The sequence below is a fragment of the Nuphar pumila genome, chromosome 5 (assembly GCF_984573655.1).
Source record: "Nuphar pumila chromosome 5, dmNupPumi1.hap1.1, whole genome shotgun sequence".
In the NCBI taxonomy this organism is placed as follows: domain Eukaryota; kingdom Viridiplantae; phylum Streptophyta; class Magnoliopsida; order Nymphaeales; family Nymphaeaceae; genus Nuphar; species Nuphar pumila.
In genome coordinates, this window is record NC_143253.1 from 20878548 (window position 1) to 20906516 (window position 27969).

Sequence of the window (27969 nt, forward strand, 5' to 3'; positions counted from 1 at the left end):
TATCGATCAACATATATATATATATATATATATATATATATATATATATATATATATATATATATATATATATATATATATGTGTGTGTGTTGCAGTCAATACATTCTGAAATTTTTGGTCTTCCGATTCTTTATCTAAAGATTTGGTTATGCATATTGCATACCATGTTTAATTTCCTGTTTTAGTCTAGGTTGCATGCATAAATTCAGTTATGTGTATACTATGTTTCAAATTCGATTTCAGTGTTTTGTTTGTCATGCCTGTAGAAATCTGATTATAGTAATTGTGACTGCATACATGATATTGGTTTTATTTATGGGATTTGCTTCCTTAAATTTGAGCAAAACTATGCATCATTGGGATGACTGAAAGATCTAGGTAGGAAGACTCCCTCTAGTCTTTGGGAAGGTGTTAAATGGATTAGAATCAGATTTGAAAGGTTTGAAAAACTGAAATTTTCCTTATGTTCCAAAAATTTGTTTTCTTTTGGAACTATGAAATCTGGCCGGTCATGGATATTTAATTTGAATCCGAACCTAATGAGTGCTGAAATTGGTCAGTCTCAAAAAGTTTGGATTCTATCATTGAGTACATGATATTAATTTGTGCTTCACTATGCATGCCCACATCACATAGTTCCTATCATTGAGTCGCACGAAAATGGAGACGGTCACTTCTCTTTCATTCTCCACGTTTTACAATAAGGAGAGAGAGAGAGAGCACAAGATTTGTTGAGGAGCTCTTTGATAGTGCGCTTCCCGATGCAACGATCCACAAACCGATGCTCCACCAAGCTCATGATCCATGTAATAAAATGGAGCAAATATAAAGAGACGTCACTTATGGACTTGCAAGAACACAATCAATCAAGAAAAATACTTGATTGATCAAGCCACACCACCCACACAAGGGTCAAAATATTCTTGTATTGCATAGTAATGCTCTCTAGAAGCATTGAAAATACATGGGCCTTAGAGGCCTATTTATAATACAAGGAGCCACAAGAGAGCAGCCCAACTAGCTCTTGGGCTGATCCCAACAGTCACCAGCTCTAACAGCTACTTGGAGCTGCCCAATCACTTTATCAAAAGTAAAAAAGGTACAAAAAGAAATAATAAAACAAAAAACATAGTCAGCCCCTAATGGGCTGATGCCTATTACAACTAAAATGACCGGAATAGGGGTATTCCGGTTTATATATATATATATATATATATATATAGACATATATATATATATATATATATATATTAACAAATTAGATGGCTAAGATGGATTCTAGAACGAGATGAGTGACTTCGGTGAAGTTTTTTAGTCTCCTAAACAATAGATGAATCTAGAATCTAAGAGCCCATACCCTATTCAGAGGTAGGGATCCTCCTAAGAGCTCATTATGAGTGCACTCCCATGCAACTTCAATTAGTCAAGAGGTGCAAAACACAAGGGCTTTCACCTATTTATAGTGATGTGAGGTTAAGTACAATCAAATAGATCCAATAAACCCTACTTGGGCTCAATCCATTACAAGTAGACAAAAACCCATGTACAAGGAGATCTCGAGACCAATTACAAAATCCAAAATACAAGTGCTGACCCATGGATCCAATGTAGGAAGGGTGTGTAAGTAAAACTACTAATTTTGTCAAGGTATCTATCTTCTAACAGCAACAATCTAAGAGGTAGACTAATGGACATTCATTAAGAAATAAACTTGCATAAACTCACCCACAACTTCTAGTCTGTCTGTCTTTCTTGAATATGATAATGTGGTGACAAAGTATATGTCTGCTGCAAACCTAGGTGTACGGCCCATTGGCATAACTTGGCTATTCTGCATAAATTTGTTTCTTCCCTTCTTATTGCTTGCACCAGTTTCTCAATACTATCATTTATCAACAATCCAAAGCACATGAATCTGATAACATGAATCTGATACACAATGGAATTATGGAAGATTGATGGGAAATGAGAAACCCTTTATTGAACACCTGTATACTAAAGGCTATTGCTCCCAATCACTACTTCTGATTTTCCAGTTCCATCCATCACAATTGCATGAGCTTCACTCTGAACCAGAGTTACCGGAAGCCTCCTAGATAGGTGGGAAGCTCGCTTCCCGGAAACTCGCTTCCGAAGCCGATACTCCTCACTTTCGAAACTTGATGAGAACCTCAATTCCCCCACGCTTCTCCTATGCTTTCCACACACTTTATTTATTCTTCTTATATGTTCTCTTACTCAACTTTTCATATTTTTTATGTGTTTTCTCACTTCCATGTGCTTTCTCTAAATCGATAGTCATCATTTTTAGATTTTGTTAAAAATTTAATTCTTACACTACAAAATCATAAAATTTAATATTAGGGCTGGTAAACAAGCCGAACGAGTTGAGCCCATCTTGTTCAGGCTCAACTCATTTAACATTTAGCTCAGCTTGGGCCTGGCTCATGTTTATAACTAGACGAGCCAAGCTTGAGTCAGCTGAGCCGATCAACGAGCTGGCTCATTAGAAAAAAATGTGTATTTAACATTAAAGACAATGCAATTTGAACTGATGACCTCTATTTTACATGCTCTATACCCTTACCATCGGTACAAAACTACTTTTTGGGACAAATATTGCTGTAAAATTCTTTATCTTATCTTCCTTTGAGCTTACATGAGCTGAACCGAGCTGATCACCCTTTGTTCGTGCTCGGCTCGTTTTTGGTTAACTAGCTGCTCGTGACTTGGCTCGCCAGCAACATGAACCAAACACGAACAAGTTCATGGTGAGCCGAACCATGAGCAGATCGACTCGTTTCCCAGCCCTAATGTCAAAAATTAGCTATACTTGTAATAAACAAAAAAAAATTGTTGGATCGGGTCGGATCCAGTTTTGGACCTGACCCGGATCCAAAGGGGGGACAGGCGGTTGGGCACCCCGACCATCTCTCCCGTGCCTTTTAAGGTCGAGGCAAGGGAGGTTCACGAAACCCCTCCCTCGTTGTCTCTCTCCCGCACCGCCTCTCGATCTCTCTTTCCCTCTCTCGTCTCTGGGTCTCTCTTCCCCGACCGACTCCCTCTTTCCCCCTCGTTCCTCCCTGCGGCCACTGACGCCGGTGACTTGCCGCCGGCCACCGCCTTCATCCTGTGTGCTGCAAGGAGCCGACAACCTCCGATGTCGACGCTGCCATCGTCGACGACCACCAGGTACGCTCCTCTTTCGTTTTTCTTCTTCGTCTCCCCTATTTTCTCCCGCCTCCTCTTCTTCTTCTCCGGGAGAGATCGACTGGCAGGGGGACTCCCCCCAGCCTCTCTCTCTTTGGGTCCACTGACAGGGGGGGCAGAGCCCCCTGTCGTCGTCATTCGCTGGCGCCATTCGCCGGCAGGGGGCTCCGCCCCCTGTCATTTACTGTGTCGGCGGGGGGCTCCGCCCCCTGTCGCTTACTGTTTTGGCAGGGGGCTCAGCCACCTGTCACTTACCGTGTCGACAGGGGGCTCAGTGTAAAACCCGCAAAAAAAAAAAATCGGACCCGGGTCGGGACGGGTCCGGACCCGACCCGGGCCCATCATCTTTAGGGTTTTAAAACCCGACACAGGAGGTCTTTCTCCTGTGCGCCGCAACCCCCCCCCCACCGCGCCTTCGATCCGATAAGGGAAACCCATCGGGGTTTCCCCTTTTTTCGCCCCTCCCCGAGCTCTTTAAGAGCGTTGCGGGAGGGGAGGATCGATGCCCCCCCTTCTCGTTCCCTGCAGGCGACAGCCTCGCCTGCAACCCCGCCGTCTCCTCTCGTCCCCCCCTGCGACTGCTGCCGACAGCGCCCCCCTTCCAGGTACGCCCTCTATCTCAGTCTCCTCCTCCCTCTTCTCCTCCTCCCCCCCCCCCCCTTCTCTGTCAACTCGTCGGGACGCTGGCAGGCGGCGCACGGCCCCTGCCGCGCCCTCCCACCTCCCTCTGTGTCCATCAGAGATCCGACAGGGGGCCTACAGGGCCCCTGTCGTCCCCTTCCCTCTTTTGGGGTGCGTCGGAGTGCCGGCAAGGGCCAATGGCCCCTGCGGACCCCCTTCTCTTCCCCGTGGGAGATCGGGCGACCGACAGGAGGTCGGTCGTCCCCCTGTCACCCTCCTCTCTTACCTTCCGGCAGGGGCCATCGGCCCTTGCCCCTCTTCTTTTAAAACCCAGCAGGGGTCGATGGCCCCTGCCATTTTTTTTAGACCGACAGGGGCCTTTGGCCCCTGCCCTCCTCCTCTTTTAAAGACCAGCAGGGGCCGATGGCCCCTGCCCTTTCTCTCCATGAACGACAGGTGCCATTGGCCCCTGCCTCCTCTTTGGAAGCCGCGAGGGGCCTTTGCCCCTGCACTCCCCTCTCTTTGCTCATTCCATTTCTGGTAGGGGCCGATGGCCCCTGCCCTTCCTTTAAAGCCGGCAGGAGCCTTCGGCTCCTGCCTCCCTTTTCGGAAACCCAGCAGGGGCCGATGGCCCCTGCCCCTTAGTCGTCTGGCAGAGGCCGATGGCCCCTGCCCTTCTTTAGATTTCCAGCAGGGGACGATGGCCCCTGCACCTGTTTCTTTTGGTAGCATGGGTCATTAGACCCTACTCCATTCCGTTTTAGGTCAGCAGGGACCGTTGATCCCTGCCTTGTTTTACAGAGAAGCCGAAACCCCAGTCCTTTATTGTCGTTTTCCCTATTCATTTAAATGCATACTAATAACGTACCTTTGCAGCTTACGCAACAGGCCCCGTTCGTGCTCCGTGGCCCGACCCTCGTATTATCCTCGCGCATAGGCGTACGCAACTACGCAACATTCTGAGGTAGGGTAAAGTCGCACAAAGGGCAATTGATGAATGTATTTAAGTTGAAATGATTAAGATGCCATGCTAGATATGCTTAGATTTATAATGCTTCTGCTTTGCATATTTTCTTGTCTGCATATTTATGAGTCGAGGTATGATTTTACTCTTTGAGTATTAATTTGTGTATTTGCTTATGTGGTTGAAGGTGGTTTCGTACTTTTTGCAATACTTATGCCCTTAATTGCTTGCATATATACTTGCCTGTACGTTCCTATGGGTCGATGTACAATTTCATTCTTCGATCATTATTTTGCATAGTTGCTTATGAGTTGAGGTGTGGTTTCGTATTTCTTAAAATACATATGCCCTTGTTTACTTGCATCCATTTTTGCCTGCACGTTTCCTTTGAGTGAGGTACGACTTCGTGTCTCGTGTATTACTTATGACCTTATGTGTTTACCTATCTAAGTGGTCAATGTATGGTTTTGGTACCTCGTGTATTACTTATGTGTTTTCCCTTGATGTGCGGCATCGCAAGTCGAGAGTGGTTTGTTGACATGTTATAACCTGCATATACTCACACTCATGGTAAATATGTACTTACATAAATGTAGTCTTGTGCCTATCATGTTATCACTTGTTTTCAAAACACTAGAAGTTGCACTTGAACGCTATAGTTCTTTTAAAGAGGATTTCCTTCTGCAAACCTAGGGCTCTTCAAAGTGCACAACCTTTGCAAAGTTATGTTTTAAGTCTTGTCGGATTTTGAAGTCACATATGGGCCCTCCTAGGTCCACACCCTTGGGAGAAATATTTTATAACCCCGATTCGAGTTGCGACCCAATTCGAACAACCCCGATCAGGGGCATAGGCATATGAATGAGTGGGGTTCTGTTGAGGGACCCATTCTTTATTTATCAATCTAGTTTCACATGTCGATACTAAGATAAATTTTGGATGTAAGATTGATAGTGTTGTGCCTTGCGTGAATGACTTAATGTGGCATTATGGCTTTTAAGGATGAATCGTGTCAAACGAGCACTCTTTTATTCTTTGGATCGTTATGAAGTTGTGTGTTGGGTGTTCCTTTTGAGAAGCCCAGACACCTCCCTGGTTCAGTATAACATATTTTTAGACATGCACAACATGTTAAGTACTTTGTTGATCGGACGAGAGATCCGAGATGACCTTGCATCATGAAATATGAAAAATGTTGTTGAATTGAATTCAAGACTTATCTTGCCATGATGTGTTGTATTAATTCTTTTGCAAATAATATCTGTTGGGGTTTCTTTTGTGGAACTATTTCTCTTTCCTCGTAGTCGTACTTTTGACAAGTACGATCGTACTTTTTGACAAGTACATCTTCTTACGTTGCGATGATTGGATGAGTAGGTTGTGGCAACCTCGATGAGTGCAAATAACAAAATGTTGTGATCACCTAAATAAGTGATGTTTTCGCCTTCACCGGCAAGATACTCGAGTTGGTCGAAAGACCAGAGTATGTAGAATGAGTCTTCAGTTAACTACCCCTGATATACTCATTCGAATCGCTGACTCCTGTCAGGAGACAGGACAGGAAGGTACAAAACTTCGATGGACAAGCCATTAATGGCAGTTACGAGCAAAAGACTCAGCTTCCCCAGTCATCGGAGTTAGGGGAATGGGACTACCATAATTATCCTAGGTGGTAGCTCTCCATGTTTGGGATGCATCCATTGTTTATGCTGCTTTGGGGATTTCTCTCTTGGTCACCGACCGTCCCCTTAGGTGCGAACTCAGTCAGCTATCCGGGTTATCATAAAATACATAGCATAATAAACCCTCGGATCAGTCTAGACTGTTTCTAGAGTCGTGCCTTGTGCGTACCCGCTTGGCCAGTTAATATCGAAACATAATTTAAATCCAATCACACAATGTGTTCAATTATGCACGTATGAAAGTTATAGGGTACAACATGTTCAATACTTATGGAATTGTGTGTGTGGTTGATGAAGCATTGTATTTTGCTAGTTAACTTTCTTGTGCAGTGCTTTGCTTGTAATAGTTAGCCTACTTGTGCCAGTAAAATGCTTGTAATAATTTTAGTATTGTGCTCATGATAGTTGCTCTGTGAATCTGTTGAAATTAAATTGCTATATAATTGCCTGTCTACTTGACATATTAAATTATTCTACTTAATTATGTTCAATATTGTCATGTCTGTGTACCTACCAGTTTTTAGTGAAACTGACCCATTTTATGGGCAGGTTTTGGATAGGTAATACAGTCTGCGTTGGCACGATGGCGTGATGAGGTCAAGATAGAGCTCTTTCCCTGACGTTTCGCTCCTGAGGATATGTTGGTAAATTTGGTATAAAGTGTGTTTCAAAATTTTTCTTTTATTAAACCGTGAGTTAATAAAACTGTTTTAGTAAGCTTCTTCTTGGTTTCAACAAACGAATTCTCAATTATTGAAACTCTGTTTCTAAACCATTTGATTTCAATGGTTGTGCGGGATTTGACAAAAGGAAAGTTTACGATGTAATGCGCTCAAGGTCTATTGACTTGGGGTTTTAAAAATATCATTTTCCGCTGAAGTATTATTTAAACTCTGATTATTGTATGATTTCAAAGCTTTCTGAACTATTCTAAAAAGTTACAAGTCCTGGATTTTTGGGGCGTTACACTCAGCCCCCTGTCACTTGTTGTGTCGGCAGGGGGCTCCGCCCCCTGTCGCTTACTGTTTTGGCAAAGGGCTCAGCCCCCTGTCACTTGCCGTGTCGACAGGGAGCTCCGCTCCCCCTGTCCCTCTTGTTTCGCCGGCAGGGAGCGAAGCTCCCTGTGTCGGCAGGGGCTTTTGCCCCCTGCCTTTTTGTGGATTTTTCGGCAGGAGCGGAGCCCCTGCCTCTTCGTGGTTCTTCCGGCAGAGGAGGGGCTCGCCCTGCCGACACAACAAGTTTGCAACTCTCAAAGGTAAGGGAAGATTGCACATAAGACTTGGACAATTGAATTAAGTTCAATTAACTAAAAAGGGACCATTAAATAAATATATATATATATATATATTTATACGAGTACGCATTTAACTCAAGGACGCAGTTTCGCGATCCTTGTCCTTTACCTTGCCGTTGCGCATCACACAAAGGTTTTGCGTTGCACTCCTGTTTATAGCCTTTACTTTGTCGTCGCGCATCGCGCACAGGTTTTGCGTTGCACTCTTGCTTACGGTCTTTACTTTGCCGTCGCGCTTTGCGCTAGGCTCTTGCTTTTGCATATGTGTTGTAACTGCCTTGCTATTTGAGATGACGCTTAGGTATTCGCTCATTGCATACGTGTTTGAGGCATTCTCGTGGAGGATGCAAGAGACATCTATCACTCCCTCTTGTGACAAGAGTTCAGTCGGGAGTTGGCGATACACTCTCGTCTAAGGAGAGGGATACCTCATAAGGATCCTGGCTCTTCGTGTGCGCAGTCCTGCAGAGTCGACTTGAGATTTTAGGGAGCTGCGCAAAAGTATCAAAGACTGCTCCAAATTGAAGCATTTGGCAGGATGTGACTGGCTGGTTCTGCTCGCCTTTTTGGCATATCTCGGGTGATCCCGAATTGGGGGTTCGAGCAAACTTCTTAGCGGGTGTTCTGTTGACAACTACACTATTCGAGCAAATGACTCGGTGTCCCCAGTCATCAAAGTTAGGGGACTGGGCTACCAAACATTATCCTAGGTAGTAGATCTCATGGACTTCTGCAGAAGATTGATGCATCCCTTGCCACAAATGCCACTGGAAAATTCTCTCTCGATCATTGGCCGTACCTTTTAAAATGGACTCAACTAGTTATCTGGGGTATCAAAATATATAGCATAACAAACCCACGAGTAGTCTCAGTTGTTTCTATGTTTCTCCTGTGCATACCCTCAGAACAGTTAATATCGAAACAAAGTTATCATATTCATTTTACTTAGTTTGACTTGTACACCGCGAAAGAAACAACGTATATGTTAGTTTTGTTCTGAATTTTGTTAGCATGCTCATTTTGCTCACTCTTCAAAGACATCTGATAAAATTGGAACGATATAAAAACAAGATTAGCATGCTCATTTTGCTTATTCTGAACAGTACATCACGAAAGGGACAACGTATATGTTAGTTTTGTTTTTAATTTTGATATCTATGCACCTACCAGATTTTTATCAATCTGACTCGTTTCATGGGTACAGATAATGATTAGGTTGGAACAACAAGCGATGACACGATGACGTGATGATATCAAGATGAGACTTTTTCCCTGACATTTCGCTCCTGAGGACATTTTTGTAATTTGGTATAAGTGTCTCTTTGAAATTCCACTTTTCATATAAACTTTAAAACCTCATTTTGAATCTATGTAGTTTCAATGAACGTGTGGAGTTACAAACCAGTTGTGTAATGAAAAAGGTTCACTCGTAATGCGCCCAAGGTTCATTGACTTGTTATTTCGAACACCATTTTCCACTGAACTGCTATGTTAAACTCTGATAAAGCTATGATTACAAGGCTTTCAAACTTTTCCTAAAAAGTTACAAGTCCGGGATTTTGGGGGTGTCACAGAGTATATCAATCCTTAAAAAGATTTAATCAACTGCAAGTTTCTACAATGAACAAAAGATGTCATAATTCAATCACATGATTTTCAGAGTACATAAAGAAATGCAGTAATTCAGCAGTCAACTTCAAAAAGAGAGCATATTTTGCAAAATGCATTTGCATTAGATCAACAAAAAATTCCATGCATGTACCAACTAATGAACATCTCTTTCTGACAACATAGACATACTTTAAACCAGAGTTACCGAAAGCTTCTTAGATAGGTGGGAAACCCACTTCCCAGAAACTCGCTTCGGAAGTGATACTCCTTACTTCCCAAACTTGATGAGAATCTCGATTCTCCCACACTTCTCCTATGCTTTTCATACGCTTTATTTATTCTTCTTATATGTTCTATCACTCTACTTTTTATGTTTTTATATGTTTTCTCTCACACTTCTCACTCACTTCCATATGCTTTCTCTGAATTGGCAGTCACCATTTTTAGATTTTGTTCATAACATTTAAGAATAGTCAATTTTATTTTAGTTTTTATTTGCATTCTATTGTGATTTCCATTCAATTAATATATTGCTTTTTTTTATTCCTCACTTATTCCTCACTTCCCGCTTCCTATACATTTAAAAATGTATTGCTTCTCGCTTCCGCTTCCCATATTGTTTTCCACTTCTGCTTCCTAGTCTTGCAACCTCGCTTTAAACATTTTAGAGACACTATTGAATTCTCAACCTTCAAAATGTTATCCCAATTGCTTTTGTGTAAAACCCAAGCTCTTTTTTGCCATGTTCAATATGAAGAAACTCCTACTAAAGGGGAAAAAACGAGTGACAGAAAGCCATTACAAGCCACATCTAACAACTGCAAACCAACAAACATAAAGTCAGAAATGAACCTCCCAGTTAAAGAGACTAGAGGCTGCAGTTCGCTCTCTCATTTGTCGCTTCTCCGAATGCTTATGAGAGTCAATTCCACCATCCAGTCCTGCCAAACTCCTTAAGAAAGCCACAGTGTCCGAAAGGCCATGCAACTCTCCATGAAGAATCTCAAAGTCCTCAATACATCTAACCAAGGAGAGTGGAAACAGAGTTACATAAATAGAAGTGACATAAGTGGCCATGCAGTAACCATAAAGTGAAAATACAAACTCACAACTCTGCAAGAGAGCTTTTTTCATTTGCTCCATTGTTTGGTAAAGCAGGGTGAAGACCAAGTTCATTTTCAGCAACTGTATACCATTCTGGGATGCTAATATCTCCACCAGGAGCTCTTTGTAGTTGATACCCAAGCACAATAGCATCACGTAGTCTTCTTGCTCCACTAAACTGCATATATGAAAAAGAATGAAAAGGCAGTGAAACTTTGAATCAGATATGCAATGCAGAAACGTCAATAAGAAAAGATTGCAGCCTTCTACAGCATACTATAGAGAGTAAATGACAAATAATATGCATGTGAATAGATGGAAAACAGGATAGCGAGCAATGCTATTAAAGCTTAAAAAAAAAAGGAAATAAAAAATACACTTACTTTTTCAGTATTGTTAAAAACACTCCCAAATGTTTTCATGGTTAATTAGAAAAGTTTAGGGTATACATCTGTCAAAGCTGCCACTAAATGTCTGCTGCAATTACAAAAACTTAGGTGAGTTTTTTTATTACCGCCAAAACTTTAAGTATGTTTTTGAAAATTTTCCAAAATAAAAGATATTATTTTGAGGGTAAAACGAGTAACTTTATCCTATTAACTCAACTTGAGTTAATCCCAAGTTAAATTAACGGAGCATAAATTAGCCATGCTTTTACCAATATCTAAAACTTAGGCATATCTTTTATTATCATGAAAAATTTTGGTGCATCTATAAAAAATTCCCATAAAATTATTTAATGGGAGCGCACAAGTACAACAAGAATTATGAATTAGCAGAAGCTAGAACACTTCCTAGGAATACCAGCAACCTATGTCACATAGGTACGTGTGCCAGTGCAGGTATGTTATGCCATGGGAAATTCTGAAATTATGTAATAGGAGTACGGTTATAAACATATACATATGTATGTCCCTATGTACATAGTACACACACACACACACACACATATATATATATATAATGCACCTTAAAAATGATGCAAATGTTCCCACTTAACAGGTAGTGGGTCATGTTTGGATAGGGTCACATCTGAAACTGGTCTGAACCATACCCCATGAAAATACTAGTAACAATACCCTTGTTGACATGGACATGGCACCCTTATAGAAGTACCCATGTTACATAGCCAACAACAAAGTCAAGGATCTTCTCTCAACCTGATGACAATACGGTATTGCAATTACACCAACAGGAGGTTACTTAGAAGAGCATTAACAAATAAGTATATAACACACATGTTGTAAGAAAAGGTACAAAATGCAACTTATCCATGCTCGGAACCTTAAGAAAGGGAAAATATCCCTTAGTTCCCTGGATTAGCCACAAAGAACAGTGATAGACTGTTTTGAACCTCAATTGTCAATAATGCAACATCAGCAAAAATTTACAAGAAAAATAAAGAATCCTATAGAAATTATAATATATATTGCAGTATGCACACAATAGCAATAAGAGAAATACTAAGGTCAACCTTTTCAGACGTATAACTTTTTCCAATAGCAGCATTCTGTAATATGCCTGCAGCAACCTGAGACAGAAAAATAGCCTTTTTCAGTATCAAAAACATTCTAAAAAAGGACAGTTTAAGCCTTGAAATTAGTCAGATAAACAACCAGAGCTATATCACTTATTCTGATCGAGGATGAAACCAGGCAATACATGCATTATCACTTTAAAAGAAGAAAACCTAGTCTTGTCAAACTGGAATTTTCAGATCTTTCTCTAAGGTGAAAACACCTATACTTGTTCATCAGCAAAGATGAGAAATCTCTCTGTTAGACTCACCACAATGGCAATTTCTATCTAAACAAAAAATGGATACATAGGGAAAATAACATGTCAATATACATATATGCAGCATTTAGAACATGAAACTTCAAAGAGCAAATGCTCGCCGTATGGTGACAACATCATCATCATAAGAAATTCTATTACAAATTCTTGACTATGAGATAGCAAGTGGGTTACAAGAACTCCCATACATCACATTTCTACATGGTATTGCGCACATCTACAGGCTGATCTAAGCTCTTCAACAAATCTAAAGGGAAGATTCCTCTTCCAGAAGTGCCTTAGTTTTATAAAGAACGTGACTGATTGTCTTTCTTTTAAGTAATCTGCTTTAAAATCTTTTATGAACAGAAATTGGTCGCAGCATCTGGGATGTCGCTAGATGGAATTGGGCGCAATTGTTTGATACCCAAAGACTGACTTCACAATGTGACACGGCCGAGCCAACCTCTAACTCACCCAAGTTTTACTGGGTTTTGCTGGTTCCTGTGCCCATGAATACAGGCCAGAGTTTCAAAAGAGTACTTGGGCCAGACCTCCTTTGGATACTATTTATGTCTATATGGATTTATATCTGATCTATGCATATTTTGTGCCATACAAGAGGGTCAAGGTTGAACCAATTCAAACTTATGAAAGAACTGGTGTGTGGTGTTTGTGTGTGTGCCAAATCCTTTACTAAGTGGGTTTTAGTCTGATCCACATAGTGTAACACCCGTTGAAAAAAATTTTGTGTCGGACACGTGTCAGACACGTGCCCTGCACGCTTTGGACACGTGTCACAGTCGGTTCGTCATATCGGACCCGGATCCGAGCTGGACCCAAGCCCGAACTCGGACTCGGCTTCTCGATCGTTCGAGAAGCCTGTGACTTTAAAAAGTCACAGGCGTCTCGAGCGAGGGGCAAAACCCCTCGCCCCTTCTCTCTCATCTGCTCCGTCTCTCTTGCGCTGCCGCCGACGATCGGAGACGCCGGCGAGCAGCTCTGTCCGGCAAGCCTCCCCGACGACCAGCATCCTTTGTGCGGGGATGGAGGAGTGACCTGAGATCATAGACCGTATCGAGGAGCTTCAGTCGGCCGATTCAGATTTCAACAAGTTATACGTGAATGCCCAGAAGCTCGATGCACAGTTCCATCGTGAGGAGGATGGGACCATCATGTTTGGAGACAAATGATGGGTTTCGAAGGCATTACGGGAGGAGTTGATAAGTGAGGCCCACAGGTCGAAATATTTTGTTTACCCTGGTTCTACCAAGATGTTCAAGGATCTCTACCAGACTTATTGGTGGAACGGGATGAAACGGGATATTACGGAGTTTGTGTATCGGTGTCTTACTTGCCAGCAGGTGAAGATCGAGCATCAAAGACCTGGTGGACTTCTTCAGTCGTTAGACATTCTAGAGTGGAAGTGGGATGACATCTCAATGGATTTCATCGTGGGTTTGCCAAGGACCCATCGTCAGCACAATGCCATCTAGGTGATTGTGGATAGGTTGACGAAGAGTGCTCATTTTCTACCTATCAGGGTCAATCAGAGTTTGGAGAGCTTAGTAGATCTTTATGTGAATGAGATTGTCCGACTTCATGGGGTGCCACGTTCGATCGTGTCAGGCTGAGACCCTCGCTTCATGTCTCATTTCTGGCGCTAGTTGTAGAAGGCCTTTGGTACCAAGGTTGTTAAATGCGATGAGGCGAAGCGAGGCGTTGAGCATGTTATGAAGCGAGGCGTTGAAGCGTAAGCTTCATGATTAGAATAATAAAATCTATAATATTAATAAAATAATGAAATAAGAAGTGAAAATGAGTTATGCATACAATTACAAAATGAGTATACATAATAGTTGTAACAGAGAGAGAGGTTGTGCTTTACCGTTTCAAGTTGTCACAGATTTGAAAGTGTGTAATGAGCAATCAGCCTCTATCATGCATATGTAGTGACACTGAAAAGTAATGTCACTACATATGTGCCCAAAAATATAAACCCAAAAGTAATGTCTAAAATATAATGCATTTTCTCTCTTAATCCTGTATCAGAGGTTCAATCAAACCTTACACGTAGAGATCACTGGCCGTAATCTTTGGCCATTTGGAAGGAGTTAAGTCATCAGGGTTAAATGTCATTGAAAGATTAAGAGAATATAAAATTAATAGAAAACAAAATAGTTTTCCGAACTACAATAAATATGAGAACACAACCTAAATTGTTAAACACAGATCATGGTAATGGATCAGATGCCAAGGCAAGAAGATAAAAATTGCCAGAAAACAATTCCAATGGAAGAACAAATGCCAAGACAGATCCTAGCAAGAAAACAGATGCCAAGAAACAAATCGTACACGAAGAAATATTACATAAAATCCTAATAATATGAAAATGAAAAAGAGTATTAGGCAAGAGATGGAGAAAACAGCATTCAAGAATATATATATATATATATATATATATCAAGAATGGAAACCCAGAAACCAATTTTTTAAATCCCATTCAAGAATCAAACAGAGCATGGAAAGATTACCTCAGAAATCTGAAACTCAGAAGCGATCAAAGAAAGACCCATTTCTCCATTAGGCAAGGACTTGTTCTCCAATGTCAAATTCTCGAAGATCTCAGGGGTGTTCACCGGCGTCGGTGGCAACAATCCCGTCGGCGAAATCAGCCCTTTCCCGGCCAAGCAGAGTTTTTTCTGATGTCGGTGATGGGATTCGAGCATAGGAAACTCAGATTCTTCCTCGACCCTCTGCAACAGGGTTGGGGGAGGCACGAAAAGGGAAAGGAGGGGATGCTGCAGGGAGGAGGGGATGAAGGTTTAAAAGAAAGACCCATTTCTCCATTCGGCAAGGACTTGTTCTCCAATGTCGGATTCTTGAAGATCTCAGGGGTGTTCACCGGCGTCGGCACCAACAATCCCGCCGGCGAAATCAGCCCTTTTTCGGCCAAGCAGAGTTTCTTCTGATGTCGGTGATGGGATTCGAGCATAGGAAACTCGGATTCTTCCTCGACCCTCTGCAACAGGGTTGGGGGAGGCACAAAAAGGGAAAGGAGGGGATGAAGGTTTAAAAGAAACCCTCCCCCCCCCCTTTCGTGTTTTAATTTTCGTGGGTTGTACATGATCGTACGCCTTATAATCGAAGCGGGCCTCGAAGCGAGGCGCACGCTTCACTCATGTGAAGCGTGCGCTTCGAACCCACAAACACTTCACTACAGCGCTTCAGTATTTTGATCGTGTGCTTCGCCTCTGAGGCGTATGCTTCAGGTACTGAGGCGTATGCCTCTCTCAACACTGTTTGGTACTACAGTGAAGTTCAGTACGACATTTCACCCACAGACTGACGGGCAGACAAAGCGCACAATACAGATGCTTGAGGATATGCTTATAGTGTACATGTTGGATTGGACAGGGGAGTGGGATAGGCATGCCATTTTTGGTATGGCCGCATACGAAGCTCTGTATGGCAGACCATTTAGATCTCTGATGTGCTAGGATGAGGTTGAAGTGTGATCAATGAAGACTCCAAAAGTCATTCAGCACTATTCAAACCAGGTGCGATTGATCTGATAGCGTTTGGTTGCAACGCAAAACAGGCAGAAGAGCTATGCCAATCAGCGGCATAGGGAGCTTAGTTTTGTCGTGGGCGATCACATGTTTGTTCAGGTCTCGCCTACGAAGAGTGTTTTCAAGTTCAGGAAGAAGGAGAAGTTGATCCCTCGGTTTGTTGGACCTTTCGAGATTCTCAAGTGCGTTGGCGAGTCAGCTTACTGAGTGGCGCTTCCTCCTCAATTTTCCTAGATTCATGTCTTCCACGTCTTGATATTGAGGAAGTATATGTGTGACCCCTCACACGTGATCCACTATGAGGTGGTCCAGGTACATCATGACTTGACAACAAGGGAGAGGTCGATAAAGATTATGGATCACCAGGAGAGGACACTTCATAGTAGAACAATCCTATTCGTGAAGGTGCATTGGTAGCATCACAGACTGGATGAGTGCACCTGGGAGCCCAAGGCCGATATACATGATCACTACCCATATTTATTTGGTACATTTTAAGTTCACAGACGAAATTCTTTTAAGAGGGTAGGGATGAAATATCGTGTGTGTTTTCATGGTTTTTAAATTCGAAAACTATAAAATTTTGGCTAAGTATTTTATGAGATTGATAAAAAATCATGAAAAATACCTTAAAACTAGGTGACGTGAGTTGGGTCTGGGCGTGGCCCAAGGCCCACTGACAATACCAAAATGAGATGATTAATATTTGTAATTTTTTTCATTTTTAACCTTTAAATTCGAGTGAAATTCGAGCTAAATTCAGGCAAAATTCAGAGGCAAAAACTAGGTAAGTATATCGTTAGATGTGTCTCGTAATTTTGAAAACGTTAGTACCTTATTTTTCTGAAATCGGGTTACGATTGGCCCAAAAATTGCATTTTAAAAAATGATCTACCTTTATTTTTATTTTTTTTTAGATTGGATTGGACTGGATCCTTTTCGTTTGATCCAAGTTGATATGGATCTGGACCCAGTCCAAGATCTATATTAACTAGGATCTAGTCTAGGTAGGATCCATATGGATTTGGATCTTGGATCCAAATCTAGATCCAAAATTCATCTATGACAATTTTAAAACTACTATGAATGTAAAGTTTAAAAACAACCTTAAAATAGAATAAGGATGAGAACTCTACCCCATATGGGCTTCCAGAACCCCCTTGGAATATTCCTTGAGAATATTAATTTAAATAAAATAAAAGAGACAAAATCTAAATGGATAAGGAAGGTAGAAGGTAGAGTTCTACATATGGTAGAACTTCTACCCATATGGGAGGACTCTAGAGAAGACGTCACCCCTCTCTAGAAGACCTAAAAAAATATTATATAAGGGTCTAACTCATCTCTCTATAGATCTCATTTTCTAGAGAGAGAGAGAGGGGGGAAAGAGTGTTAAAATGTATCTCTCTTTATGTAAATATTTGCATATATATAAAGAGAGATACATATACATATATACATCACGTATATATGTATATGTATCTATCTTTATATATATATGTAAATATATATGCTTCTTTTTTTCTTGTAAAACCCGCAAGGGTATTTTAGTCTTTTCTCTTTTTGCGCATATTTATAATTATGAATATGTTGTAATTCTTTTTGTATTTTTGCTTTTCTTCTTTTTCTTTTTTCTTTTCTTTTTTGTCTTTATTTTTGTTGACTCAAAGTCAACCTTGGAGGGCTCAACACTAGCTGTTGAGCCTCTCCAACGGTTAGAATTCTAACCGTTGGAGGGGCTCCAACAGCTAGTGGAGCCCCTCCAAGGCTCCTTTTCCTCTTATAAATAGGGGAGTTCCCCCTTTGTAAACTTCACTTCTTGGAGCTTTTGTTCTCCATTCTTCTCAATAAAATTCTTTATATTTTGTATGCCTTTGTGCATTTGAGTTTCTTTATTGTACCTTTGTGTACATTTGTTTTAAGTGTTCTTGTGCATTTGTGCACATTGGTGGTGTTGTGCTTATCGCACACTTTATCTCATTTTTGAGATATTTTCACAAAGAGGAGAAAAAAGGAAAAAGAAAGAAAGAGAGAGAAAAAAAGGAAAGGAAGAAAAGAGAAGAAGGAAAAATCCATCATTCTCACCCAATATCCGACGATTTTTCGGTCTTTTCCACTTTCAAACTAAGGTACGGGTTTCTCTCTAGATTCGTACGGGAAGAAAGGGTTTTAAATCAGGTTCATATAAAATTTTAGATGGGAAAATAAAAGTCTGATTCCAAAAACATGCTTAAACCTATATCTTGATTTGCGATTTCGTATATTCTTAGTTGATGTAACCATGCCATTGATTTTCATGTTTGAACATGTGTTCAACATCAAGTAATTCTTGGATTTACATACATGCTGTTGATTTCTGCATCTAATCTTTGACCTTGGCATCATCTTCACTTATAATTTGTTATTTTTACAATTTTTGACCTTGGTTCATATGAATATCCTTTTAACATAATCAAATATCCATGCTCAAAGAGAAGTAAAAAAGCACAAGATTCATGTATGTTACTCTTGTTTAAGTTACCAACTTCAGTAATAAAAGACCAAAAACAAATAGGTGCAAGTGGTGACAGCATATCGATGGGTCCTCAGGAAGAAATGAAGAATGTATTTCCTTGTATTAAAAAGTATGGAGGTCAAGGTCTTATAAAGACCTTATTACAACAGTTCAATGAGAATGAACCACAAATGTTCACATCCCAATAGAAGAGTCAAAATAGTACATAAGTAAATGACCACAAAATCCATTCGAACATGGTCATTACCATACGATAATATGAAAAAGGACATATCTAAACTAGCATAAAGACTAACTATTTCTGAACTACTATACAATAACATTGGATAGAAATGATTGGAGGAGAAGGATTCATGTGGAAGACCCAGAATGATTTTCTTTTTTGGTTCATATCGCCGACCCCAATTGTTTTGGGATGAAGGCGTAGTTGTTGTATACAATAACAGCGAGTATGTACAATTTAAGAGCAGGTTTCCAACATGTCTACAAAGGTTAGAAATATCTGAAAATAATAAAATGTACCTCACCACCATTAATGCTCCCTTCATAACATGGCTTAAGGCATAGTGCACGCTCAAGATAAGGTTTCCAACGTCCTGTAAGCAAATCCCTCCTAATCATCTCAACTCCACCTTGGTAGTACTGTCATAAAAGCATCCAACAAGCTCAAACGAATGATACTTAAAGTGCATCATGGCCACAAAAAGCTTTCAAGAACACACCTCAAGCATGTTTCTCAAGAATGGTTCCTCATTAAAGTAATCCCGGCGGACAAACACAAATGGAAGCTTGTAAGCTAGTGCTTCACTAACTGTACCATATCCAATCTTTCCTATATAGAAAAAAAATTGATAACAGAAAATAAGAACAGTGCATACTCAAAATGCTTGTGTGAACACTTATTCATGAGATTTGAGCAATTGCTCACACACCAAGCATGCAATCACAAGCTGCAATCAGGTCAGGCGTATATACATCTTTTGGAAGCTTTATGAAATTCAGTGGAAGTTCTTGCTTATCTGAAGCAGCACACACCTAATATGTATTTGCATATAAACAAAAGTAAGCATTTTTGCAAATTATATTTATAAGAAAAGATGAAATCTTTTTCTCAGCACACAAGATTTTGTTTATGCATACCAAGCAAAGCCAACCATCCGGCAACCACTCCTGCTTTAACATCCACCCGGCTGGCTACATATAAAATACAAAGAATAGTTAAAAAAGAGATCATCATATAACTTTTAGTTGCCACTTTAGCAACGGAATACATGTAGGTCAGTATGAGCAATAACAAAATTTTAAATTATTAGTGCAAAGAATATGTTGAACATGCACATTTGTACAAAGTCTAGCTATATTTTATTGTAATATCACAAATTGGCAACTGATATTTCTTAAGAAATTTCTGTGCCAACCTTTGGTACCCATATGCTTCAATATTTTGTATATGCTTAAAAGTTTAGCCCATAGTTGGCAAACCTGTGACTCGGATTCGGATCACCCGACACTTGACTCGTGGGTAGACTCAGTAGCTCGGACGGGTTAGGACCTAAATTTTTTTAGTGTTTTTTTAATAATACCTTCACTATGTTTTTCTACAGTATGAATGCAAACAATCAAACTCCAAGGCCCAAGCTGCAAATTCAACAAAATCAAAGCATCAAAGGACAAAAACAACAAAATATCTACATAAAAAAAATAAAAAAACTTCATAATTGCACATGTAACTAGCCACATACATAAGAACAATAATGAAAATTGTGAAATAAAAAAAAGATTCACACAATCCCACAATACACACACACATGGTACACAATAAGGTGAAAAACACCCAAAGTGTGCATCGTGCACACTGCGATACAGGGAAACACAAACAATATGAAAAAAAAATTGCATCGTGCATCGCCTCTCAGAGAGAGAGAGAGAGACTCGTATTAGCGTGGTGTTGGACTTGGGTCAGGATCCATGTCAACAATGTTGTTTAATATTTCCCTTTGTCTTTAATGCCCCTCATTAGCATTCTTTTGTAGTATATGTAAACAAGGGCATTTCTGGTATGTAAGTTAATAGAGATGTCAATATAAAAGGAATAGCAAGAGGCACGATTTCCCACATTGGGAATCATGCATATTCAGCCCTCTCTTTCTCTCTGCAGTCTGCATGAAATTCAAAAACCCTAATTCTAACATGGTATCAGAGCCATGATCCGGATCAGAACTGGTGAATCTTTGTGACCTTCAATATCTGAATTCTCTTCCTCTAGGTCAGCTGTTAAAATATATATATATATACATATACTTATATATATACATTCGTATATATACAAGTATATGTATACATATATGTATATATATACATATTCTATTTTATTGAAATACCCGATAGGGGTATTATTGTAATTCTATCAATGTACTTTTCTTTTTCTTTTTTATCTTTTTTATCTTTTTTCCCTTTTTCCTTTTTGCTTTTTACTTTTTATCTTTTTATTTTTTCCTTTTAGGATGACCACAAGGGGCCCCACTCTTGTAGTCGTTGGGGCCCCAACGGTCATATTTCTGACCGTTGGAGCTCCCAACGACTACAAGGGAGCCCCCTTGTAGTCTCTTCCTTAGAGCCTCCCTCCTCTATAAATAGAGGAGGTGTTCTCCTTCTTATGTATGGGTTTTATACCCCTCTCTCTTCTCTTCTTCAATATCCAACTTATGACTTTAAGTTATTTCCATATTTGAGAGTTTTTGTGTGTGCACATTTGGTGATTGTGTTCTTGGCTTTAGTGGTCACTCTTTAAGAGTGACATTTGCTCTATTGGTGCTTCCGCCTCTTTTCATTACATGGTATCAGAGCTCGGTTGGTGATTGGGCCTCTCTCTTGTCATCTTGGAACGCTTGCCTCTCAAAGTTTTTTGAAGAAAAGAAGAATATTTGGTGTCGATGGAACGTGACTCTAAAGTGGAGCTCTCTTTTAAGCTAAATGGGTCCAACTACCTCATGTGGGCCTCCGCTATGGAAAATCACCTAAGAGGTAAGAAACTTTGGGGTTTTGTTATGGGAACTACTCCCGAACCCTCTCTTGTTCTCACCAAAATTGAAAATGAGATTGAGAAGGCTTTAGATGGCGATGAGCGCATCAAAGCCATTAATGATCATCAATCCAAAATTGAGGATTGGGAAAGTAACCATGCCAAAATTTTGGCATGGTTTATGAACAATGTAGATCTTAAAAATTGTGCTAATATTGCCAAATTTAGAAGGGCCAATGAGGCTTGGTTTTTCCTTAAGGGTATGTATACCCAAAAGGATCTTGCTCGACAATTTTTTTGTCAAGAGAAAATCCGTTCTACCAAACAAATGGACATGAGTGTCCGGGACTATTTTAGCTCTCTAACCCCCCTTTGGGATGAGCTTGCTCTTCTTGAGCCTAAGTGGGTTGCCCCACAAGATATTGAGCTAAGAAGAGAACAAATTGAAAAGGAGCACTTTTTTCAATTCCTTCATGGACTTCGCCCGGAATTTGAAGTAAGGGCATCTCTTCTCCATAGAAGCAAAGCCCTACCTATTGAAGATGCCCTTGCCGAGATATGTCAAGAAGAAACTCGGCTTGGTTTGAGCATTAAGAGTGATGATGTTTTGGCCGTTACTAGGCCCGGATCAAATGTTAAAGCATATAGACCTCCCCACTTTAACAAAAATAACTATGGACCTAGAAAGGGGATTATATGCCATTATTGTAATGAACCGGGACACATAAGACCCGTTTGCCCAAAGCTTAAAGGAAAAGTTGCCGCGGTTGGAGAAGATTCTCCAAAGAAGGAAGAAAGCACCAAAGAAGGAGATATCAAAGAAACTCTAAATCATATCTCTGAAGTTCTCCAACATCTACTCAAGGCTTCTCCTTCAACATCCGGGGCCACCATTGCCTACTCTTCATCTCCTCCAGGTATGTGGATACTAGACTCCGGTGCTTCTTTTCATATGACATCTCATAAAAATTCTCTTTCAAATATTTTTTCCAAACCTATATCTTCTTGTGTTTCAACGGCCGATGGTACATCATTAAAAATTGAAAGTATTGGATCTCTTAATTTTAAGAATTTTTTTTTTCCTAAAGTAAGAATCGTTCCTAAAATAAATTTAAACCTTTTTTCCGTATCTCAAATTACCGATCATGGATGCCAAGTCTCTTTCTCACCCAAGGATTGCACCGTGCAAGATCTCCAGTCAGGGAAGCTGATTGGGCAAGGCCATAGAAGGGGTGACCTCTATTTCATGGATTTTTTGACTCTTCCATCTAAGCCATCGTGCAATCTTGTAAAAGACAAAAGTATTGGAATATGGCATGAGAGACTTGGCCATCCAAATTTTGTAAAAATGTCTCTTTTTCCGTTTTTGAACAATACTTGTAAAGACAATCACATGCCTTTTAAAGATTGCATTTTTGGGAAATCTAAAGCTATTCCATTTCCACAAAGAAGTTACTTTACCACTCAGCCATTTGAACTTATCCATTCCGATGTGTGGGGACCTTCCCCTATTTTGTCTAAAGGTGGTTTTTCGTATTACGTTGTATTTATTGATGATTTTACTCGATTCACATGGATTTACTTCCTAAGTCGTAAATCCGAAGTTTTTTCCTTCTTTGAAGAATTTCATGCAATGGTCAAAAACCAATTTTTGGGAAATCTATCTATTCTTAGATCCGATTCGGGAGGCGAATATATGTCCAATGATTTTCAAACCTATTTAAAAGAAAATGGAATTTGTCACCAACGTTCTTGCCCCAACACTCCGCAACAAAATGGCCTTGCGGAAAGAAAGCATAGGCACATAATAGAGACTACAAGAACATTGTTAATCTCAAAAAACATTCCAAAATCTTTTTGAGCCGAAGCGGTTCTAACCTCTTCATATCTTATCAATAGAACTCCTTCGTCCTCTTTGAAAAATCTTTCTCCATTTGAAAAACTTTACAATATGTCTCCCGATTATAAAAGACTAAGAATTTTTGGATGTAAATGTTTTGTTTTAACCCACAAGAATGATAAACTTTCCCCTAGGGCTATTGAATGCATTTTTTTGGGATATGGCGAAAAACAAAAAGGATATCGATGTTTTGACATACTTAAAAACAAGCTTTATATCTCTAAAGATGTCACATTTCTTGAAGAGGAAAGTGGTTTTTCGCACCAACCAAATGAAAATATTGATTATTCATTCTTATTTGACTTATTGCCTAAAGATGATCATATTGATTCTAATGAATCTCTTAGTGAAGATCTTGTTGAACATCCAAGCGATGATCAAAACCTAGAAGAAAATGTTTCAAGACCAATACAAGTCTACTCTAGAAGGAATGAAAGGAATCCTCCTTGTGCCCTTGAAAGATCTTTTGTAGTATATGTAAACAAGGGCATTTCTGGTATGTAAGTTAATAGAGATGTCAATATAAAAGGAATAGCAAGAGGCACGATTTCCCACATTGGGAATCATGCATATTCAGCCCTCTTTTTCTCTCTGCAGTCTGCATGAAATTCAAAAACCCTAATTCTAACATGGTATCAGAGCCATGATCCGGATCAGAACTGGTGAATCTTTGTGACCTTCAATATCTGAATTCTCTTCCTCTAGGTCAGCTGTTAAAATATATATATATATACATATACTTATATATATACATTCGTATATATACAAGTATATGTATACATATATGTATATATATACATATTCTATTTTATTGAAATACCCGATAGGGGTATTATTGTAATTCTGTCAATGTACTTTTCTTTTTCTTTTTTATCTTTTTTCCCTTTTTCCTTTTTGCTTTTTACTTTTTATCTTTTTATTTTTTCCTTTTAGGATGACCACAAGGGGCCCCACTCTTGTAGTCGTTGGGGCCCCAACGGTCATATTTCTGACCGTTGGAGCTCCCAACGACTACAAGGGAGCCCCCTTGTAGTCTCTTCCTTAGAGCCTCCCTCCTCTATAAATAGAGGAGGTGTTCTCCTTCTTATGTATGGGTTTTATACCCCTCTCTCTTCTCTTCTTCAATATCCAACTTATGACTTTAAGTCATTTCCATATTTGAGAGTTTTTGTGTGTGCACATTTGGTGATTGTGTTCTTGGCTTTAGTGGTCACTCTTTAAGAGTGACATTTGCTCTATTGGTGCTTCCGCCTCTTTTCATTACAGTCACCATCTATTCCAATTCCCTCTCATCCTTTATTCTTCCTCACGTTTTCTTCAAATCAGCCTCTTTTCTTCAAATATGTGTTTCTTTCTTCTCCATTATTCTGATTCATATCATTAACCTTGATTTCCATAAAACTTGCTTGTGTTTTCCTCAAAAATTTTTGGGTCACGTTTCTTTCTCAAAACGTGTTTGGGTCTTATCTTTTAGGTCTTTTATACCTTTCTTAAATTAATAAGGATTCTTCACACAAGAACAACATGCAAATCATCATGCATTATCCGATTGAGGCATTTACCCCCGTCGGTTATGACAGTGTAATATGTGCCACATGTGTTAAATTATAAGCATCATAAACTAACATGACAATGCATTTCATGATTGTATAACTAACACGGCACAACACATAGCCTCAATAGCTCCCTAGTGGTTCAACCAAAGCCACCCTAAATTTAGTGTCATTCAAATTGGACACAGTCACATATTGAACCATCGTTCATATAAATAGACAAGCATGCATTCACCTCAGATAAAATAAGCACCTATTCACGTTCCTAGCGAAACCCAAGTTCACATCAGAGTAAAAAAAAATGGGGTTCACAACCTAATTACATTAGATTCGAAGAACTGCTGAAATCCATACGGATTATGGACTAACAAAGAAGAACGGGTTTATAAGTTTTTTTTTACAAACAAAGAAAAGAAAATCAGAGTTTTATTCAAGCATCCAAAAAATTAAGTTTTATAATCATACCCGAAAAATTATTGGATTTATAGGTAAAATCCCATATTTAACCGTTTAACCAAAAAATCAGTTTTTTTCTAATAAAATTCCAGATTTAATCCATTTAACAGAAGTCCAGATTTAAGAAATTTCATCCCGAATTTACACACAACTCTAGACCAAACTTAGCTCGCTTAATAAATTTCAGATTTAAACAAATAAAATAAAAAAACACAGGTTTTCACTCCTTTTAAAACCAGATTTAACAATTTTCAAGAAAAATTCAGGTTTGTTTAAATCCAAAACGAGATTTTAATTAATCAACCAAAAACTCAGGTTTGTTAAGTAAAACTTCATATTTCACGTGCTAAACCAAAAACAATGATTTATTAACCAAAAACACAGATTTAATAAACCAAAAACACTAATTTAAAGTTTTAAACCCATTATTGATTTAATTAAACATTTCTCAAAATAAAGAGTTTTCAAACCACAGCTGAAACAGATCTTTTATACAAACAAACAACAACTACGCCTTCATCCCAAAACAATTGGGGTCGGCGATATGAACCAACAAAGAAAATCATTCTGGGTCTTCCACATGAATCCTTCTCCTCCATTCATTTATATCCAATGCCATGTCCGCTGTGAGGTTCAAAGCATTCATATCCTTTCCTATCACCTTCATCCATGTCTTCCTAGGCCTACCCCGACCTCTTTTAACTAATATATTTTCCCATTTCTCCATCCTTCTAACAGGAGCATCATTAGGCCTTCGTCGAATATGTCCAAACCACCGTAAACGATTCTCTCTCATCTTATTTTCAATGGGTGCAACGCCTACCTTCTTACGTATCTCCTTGTTCTGAATCTTATCTTTTATTGTATTTCCACACATCCATCTCAGCATACGCATCTCAGCTACACTCATTTTTTTAATATGATGTCTCTTGGCAGCCCAACATTCCGTACCATATAGTAAAGTGGGCCTAATAGTCGTCCTATAAAACTTTCCCTTCAACCGCAATGGCATTCTATGATCGCATAACACTCCAGTTGCACTCTTCCATTTCATCCACCCAACCTTTATCCTATGATTTACATCTCCATCAATTTCTCCATACTTTTGAATGATAGATCCCAATTATTTGAAAGAATCATCCACCGGTATTTCTTTCTCACCAAGCTTCACTACACTCCCATCTCTATTTCGTTGCTTACTAAATCGACATTCCATGTATTTTGTCTTACTCTTACTCAACTTAAAACCTCTTGCTTCCAATGTCTGAGACACCCACATGAACCATTCCCGTATAAAACTCTAGTTCGGTCCAAATCCATCAAAAACTGATCAACCAAACCCTTTGATCTTGGTCAGTCTAATCCAAACGTAAATTTGGGTTTGGACAGATGCTTGGGATCAACTGTAATATCATGTGTTTTTACATTAAGTTAAATTCTGGCTTTTTGAAATTTTGGCTAAGTGTTGTAGAAATATCGGTAAAATACTCGATATTAGGTGGCATCAATTGAATCTGGGTTCAGCCAAGGTCTCAATGACAAGACCAATACGATCCAAACAAGATATGATAAAAAATTTTATTTTCGACCTTTAAAATCAAGCGAAGTTTGAGTGAAATTTGGGTTAAATTCAAGCAAAATTTGGAGGCGAAATTCAAGTTATATATCATTAGATGCGTCTCGAAATTCTGAAATCAAAAATATTTTATTTTTCTGAATTCGGGCTACGGTTGGCCCGAAAATCATATTTTTTCAAAAGAGGCCCGCCTCGATGAGACTGGGTCTGGATTGGATCAAATTGAATCTGATCCGTATGATCCAAGTTAATATGGATCTGGACCCAATCCCAGACCCATATTAAGTAGGATCTGGTCTAGTTTGAAATCAATATGGAATTTGGATATGGGTTTGGATCTTGGATCTGGATCCAAATCCAAAACCTAGGTCCAACAAAATTAAAGCATTAAATTCAGTGTAAAGGTTTAATTTAAGGAAATTTAAAGTTAAAAAAACTCCCAAAGGGTTAAGGCACACTCTAGAATTTTCTAGATATTTATTAATTAATAATTAATTTAAAATTAAATTAATATTAAAAATTATTGAATTCTGAATTTCAAATAATATAGTAGTTACCAAATGGTGGGGTCTCTAGAAGAGCAAAATTTGGTTGGGTAAACAAAAAAGTAAGAAATTGGATAGTGGAAAGAGTTGAAAAAGTCAACATAAAGAAATAAAAAAATAGTAGGTTAGAGATAGAGTTCTACATTAGAAGAACTCTATCTCATAGCCAAATCGGTGAGAATCTCGAGAAGGACGTCATCCTCACTCTAGAACAAAAAAAATAAAAAATAAAATTATAAAAGGGTCTAACTCGCCTCTCTCTAGATTTTGTTTTATATATATAGAGAGAGAGAGAGAAGAAGGAAAAAGAAAGAAAGACAAAAAAAAGAGAGAGAAAGGGAAAAGAAGAAGGAAAGAAGAAGGAAGAGGGCTTCCTTCCGTTCCGATCATCCAACGTTATTTTTCGGTCTTTTTTCATCTCCGATCGAAGGTACGGGTTCTTCTTTCGATTCGAACGGAGAAAAATAGCCTATATTAAGTTTATGTGATGTTTTTAGTAGAAAAGAAAAAAATCTGATTTAAATTACAAGAATATGTATATATATAACATTACGTTGATTATGTATA

The 27969-nt window shown here is 39.2% G+C and overlaps 1 protein-coding gene across 6 annotated transcripts in view; it reads right to left on the reverse strand.

Moving 5' to 3' along the window:
* The window catches only part of LOC149837054 (L-arabinokinase-like), a 97430-nt gene that overhangs the window by 49572 nt on the left and 19889 nt on the right, over positions 1-27969 (reverse strand). For all 6 annotated transcript variants that reach the window (XR_016431886.1, XR_016431885.1, XR_016431884.1 and 3 more), the window contains 7 exons: positions 19491-19544; positions 19283-19385; positions 19073-19182; positions 18873-18992; positions 11962-12018; positions 10493-10665; positions 10236-10404 (listed from right to left, as the gene is read on the reverse strand). Coding sequence is in view for 3 of the 6 variants with exons in the window: in XM_090005791.1 (XP_089861917.1) it covers positions 10236-10404; positions 10493-10665; positions 11962-12018; positions 18873-18992; positions 19073-19182; positions 19283-19385; positions 19491-19544 (786 nt within the window). In the remaining 3 variants the exon portion in view is untranslated. The remainder of the gene's footprint in view (positions 1-10235; positions 10405-10492; positions 10666-11961; positions 12019-18872; positions 18993-19072; positions 19183-19282; positions 19386-19490; positions 19545-27969) is intronic.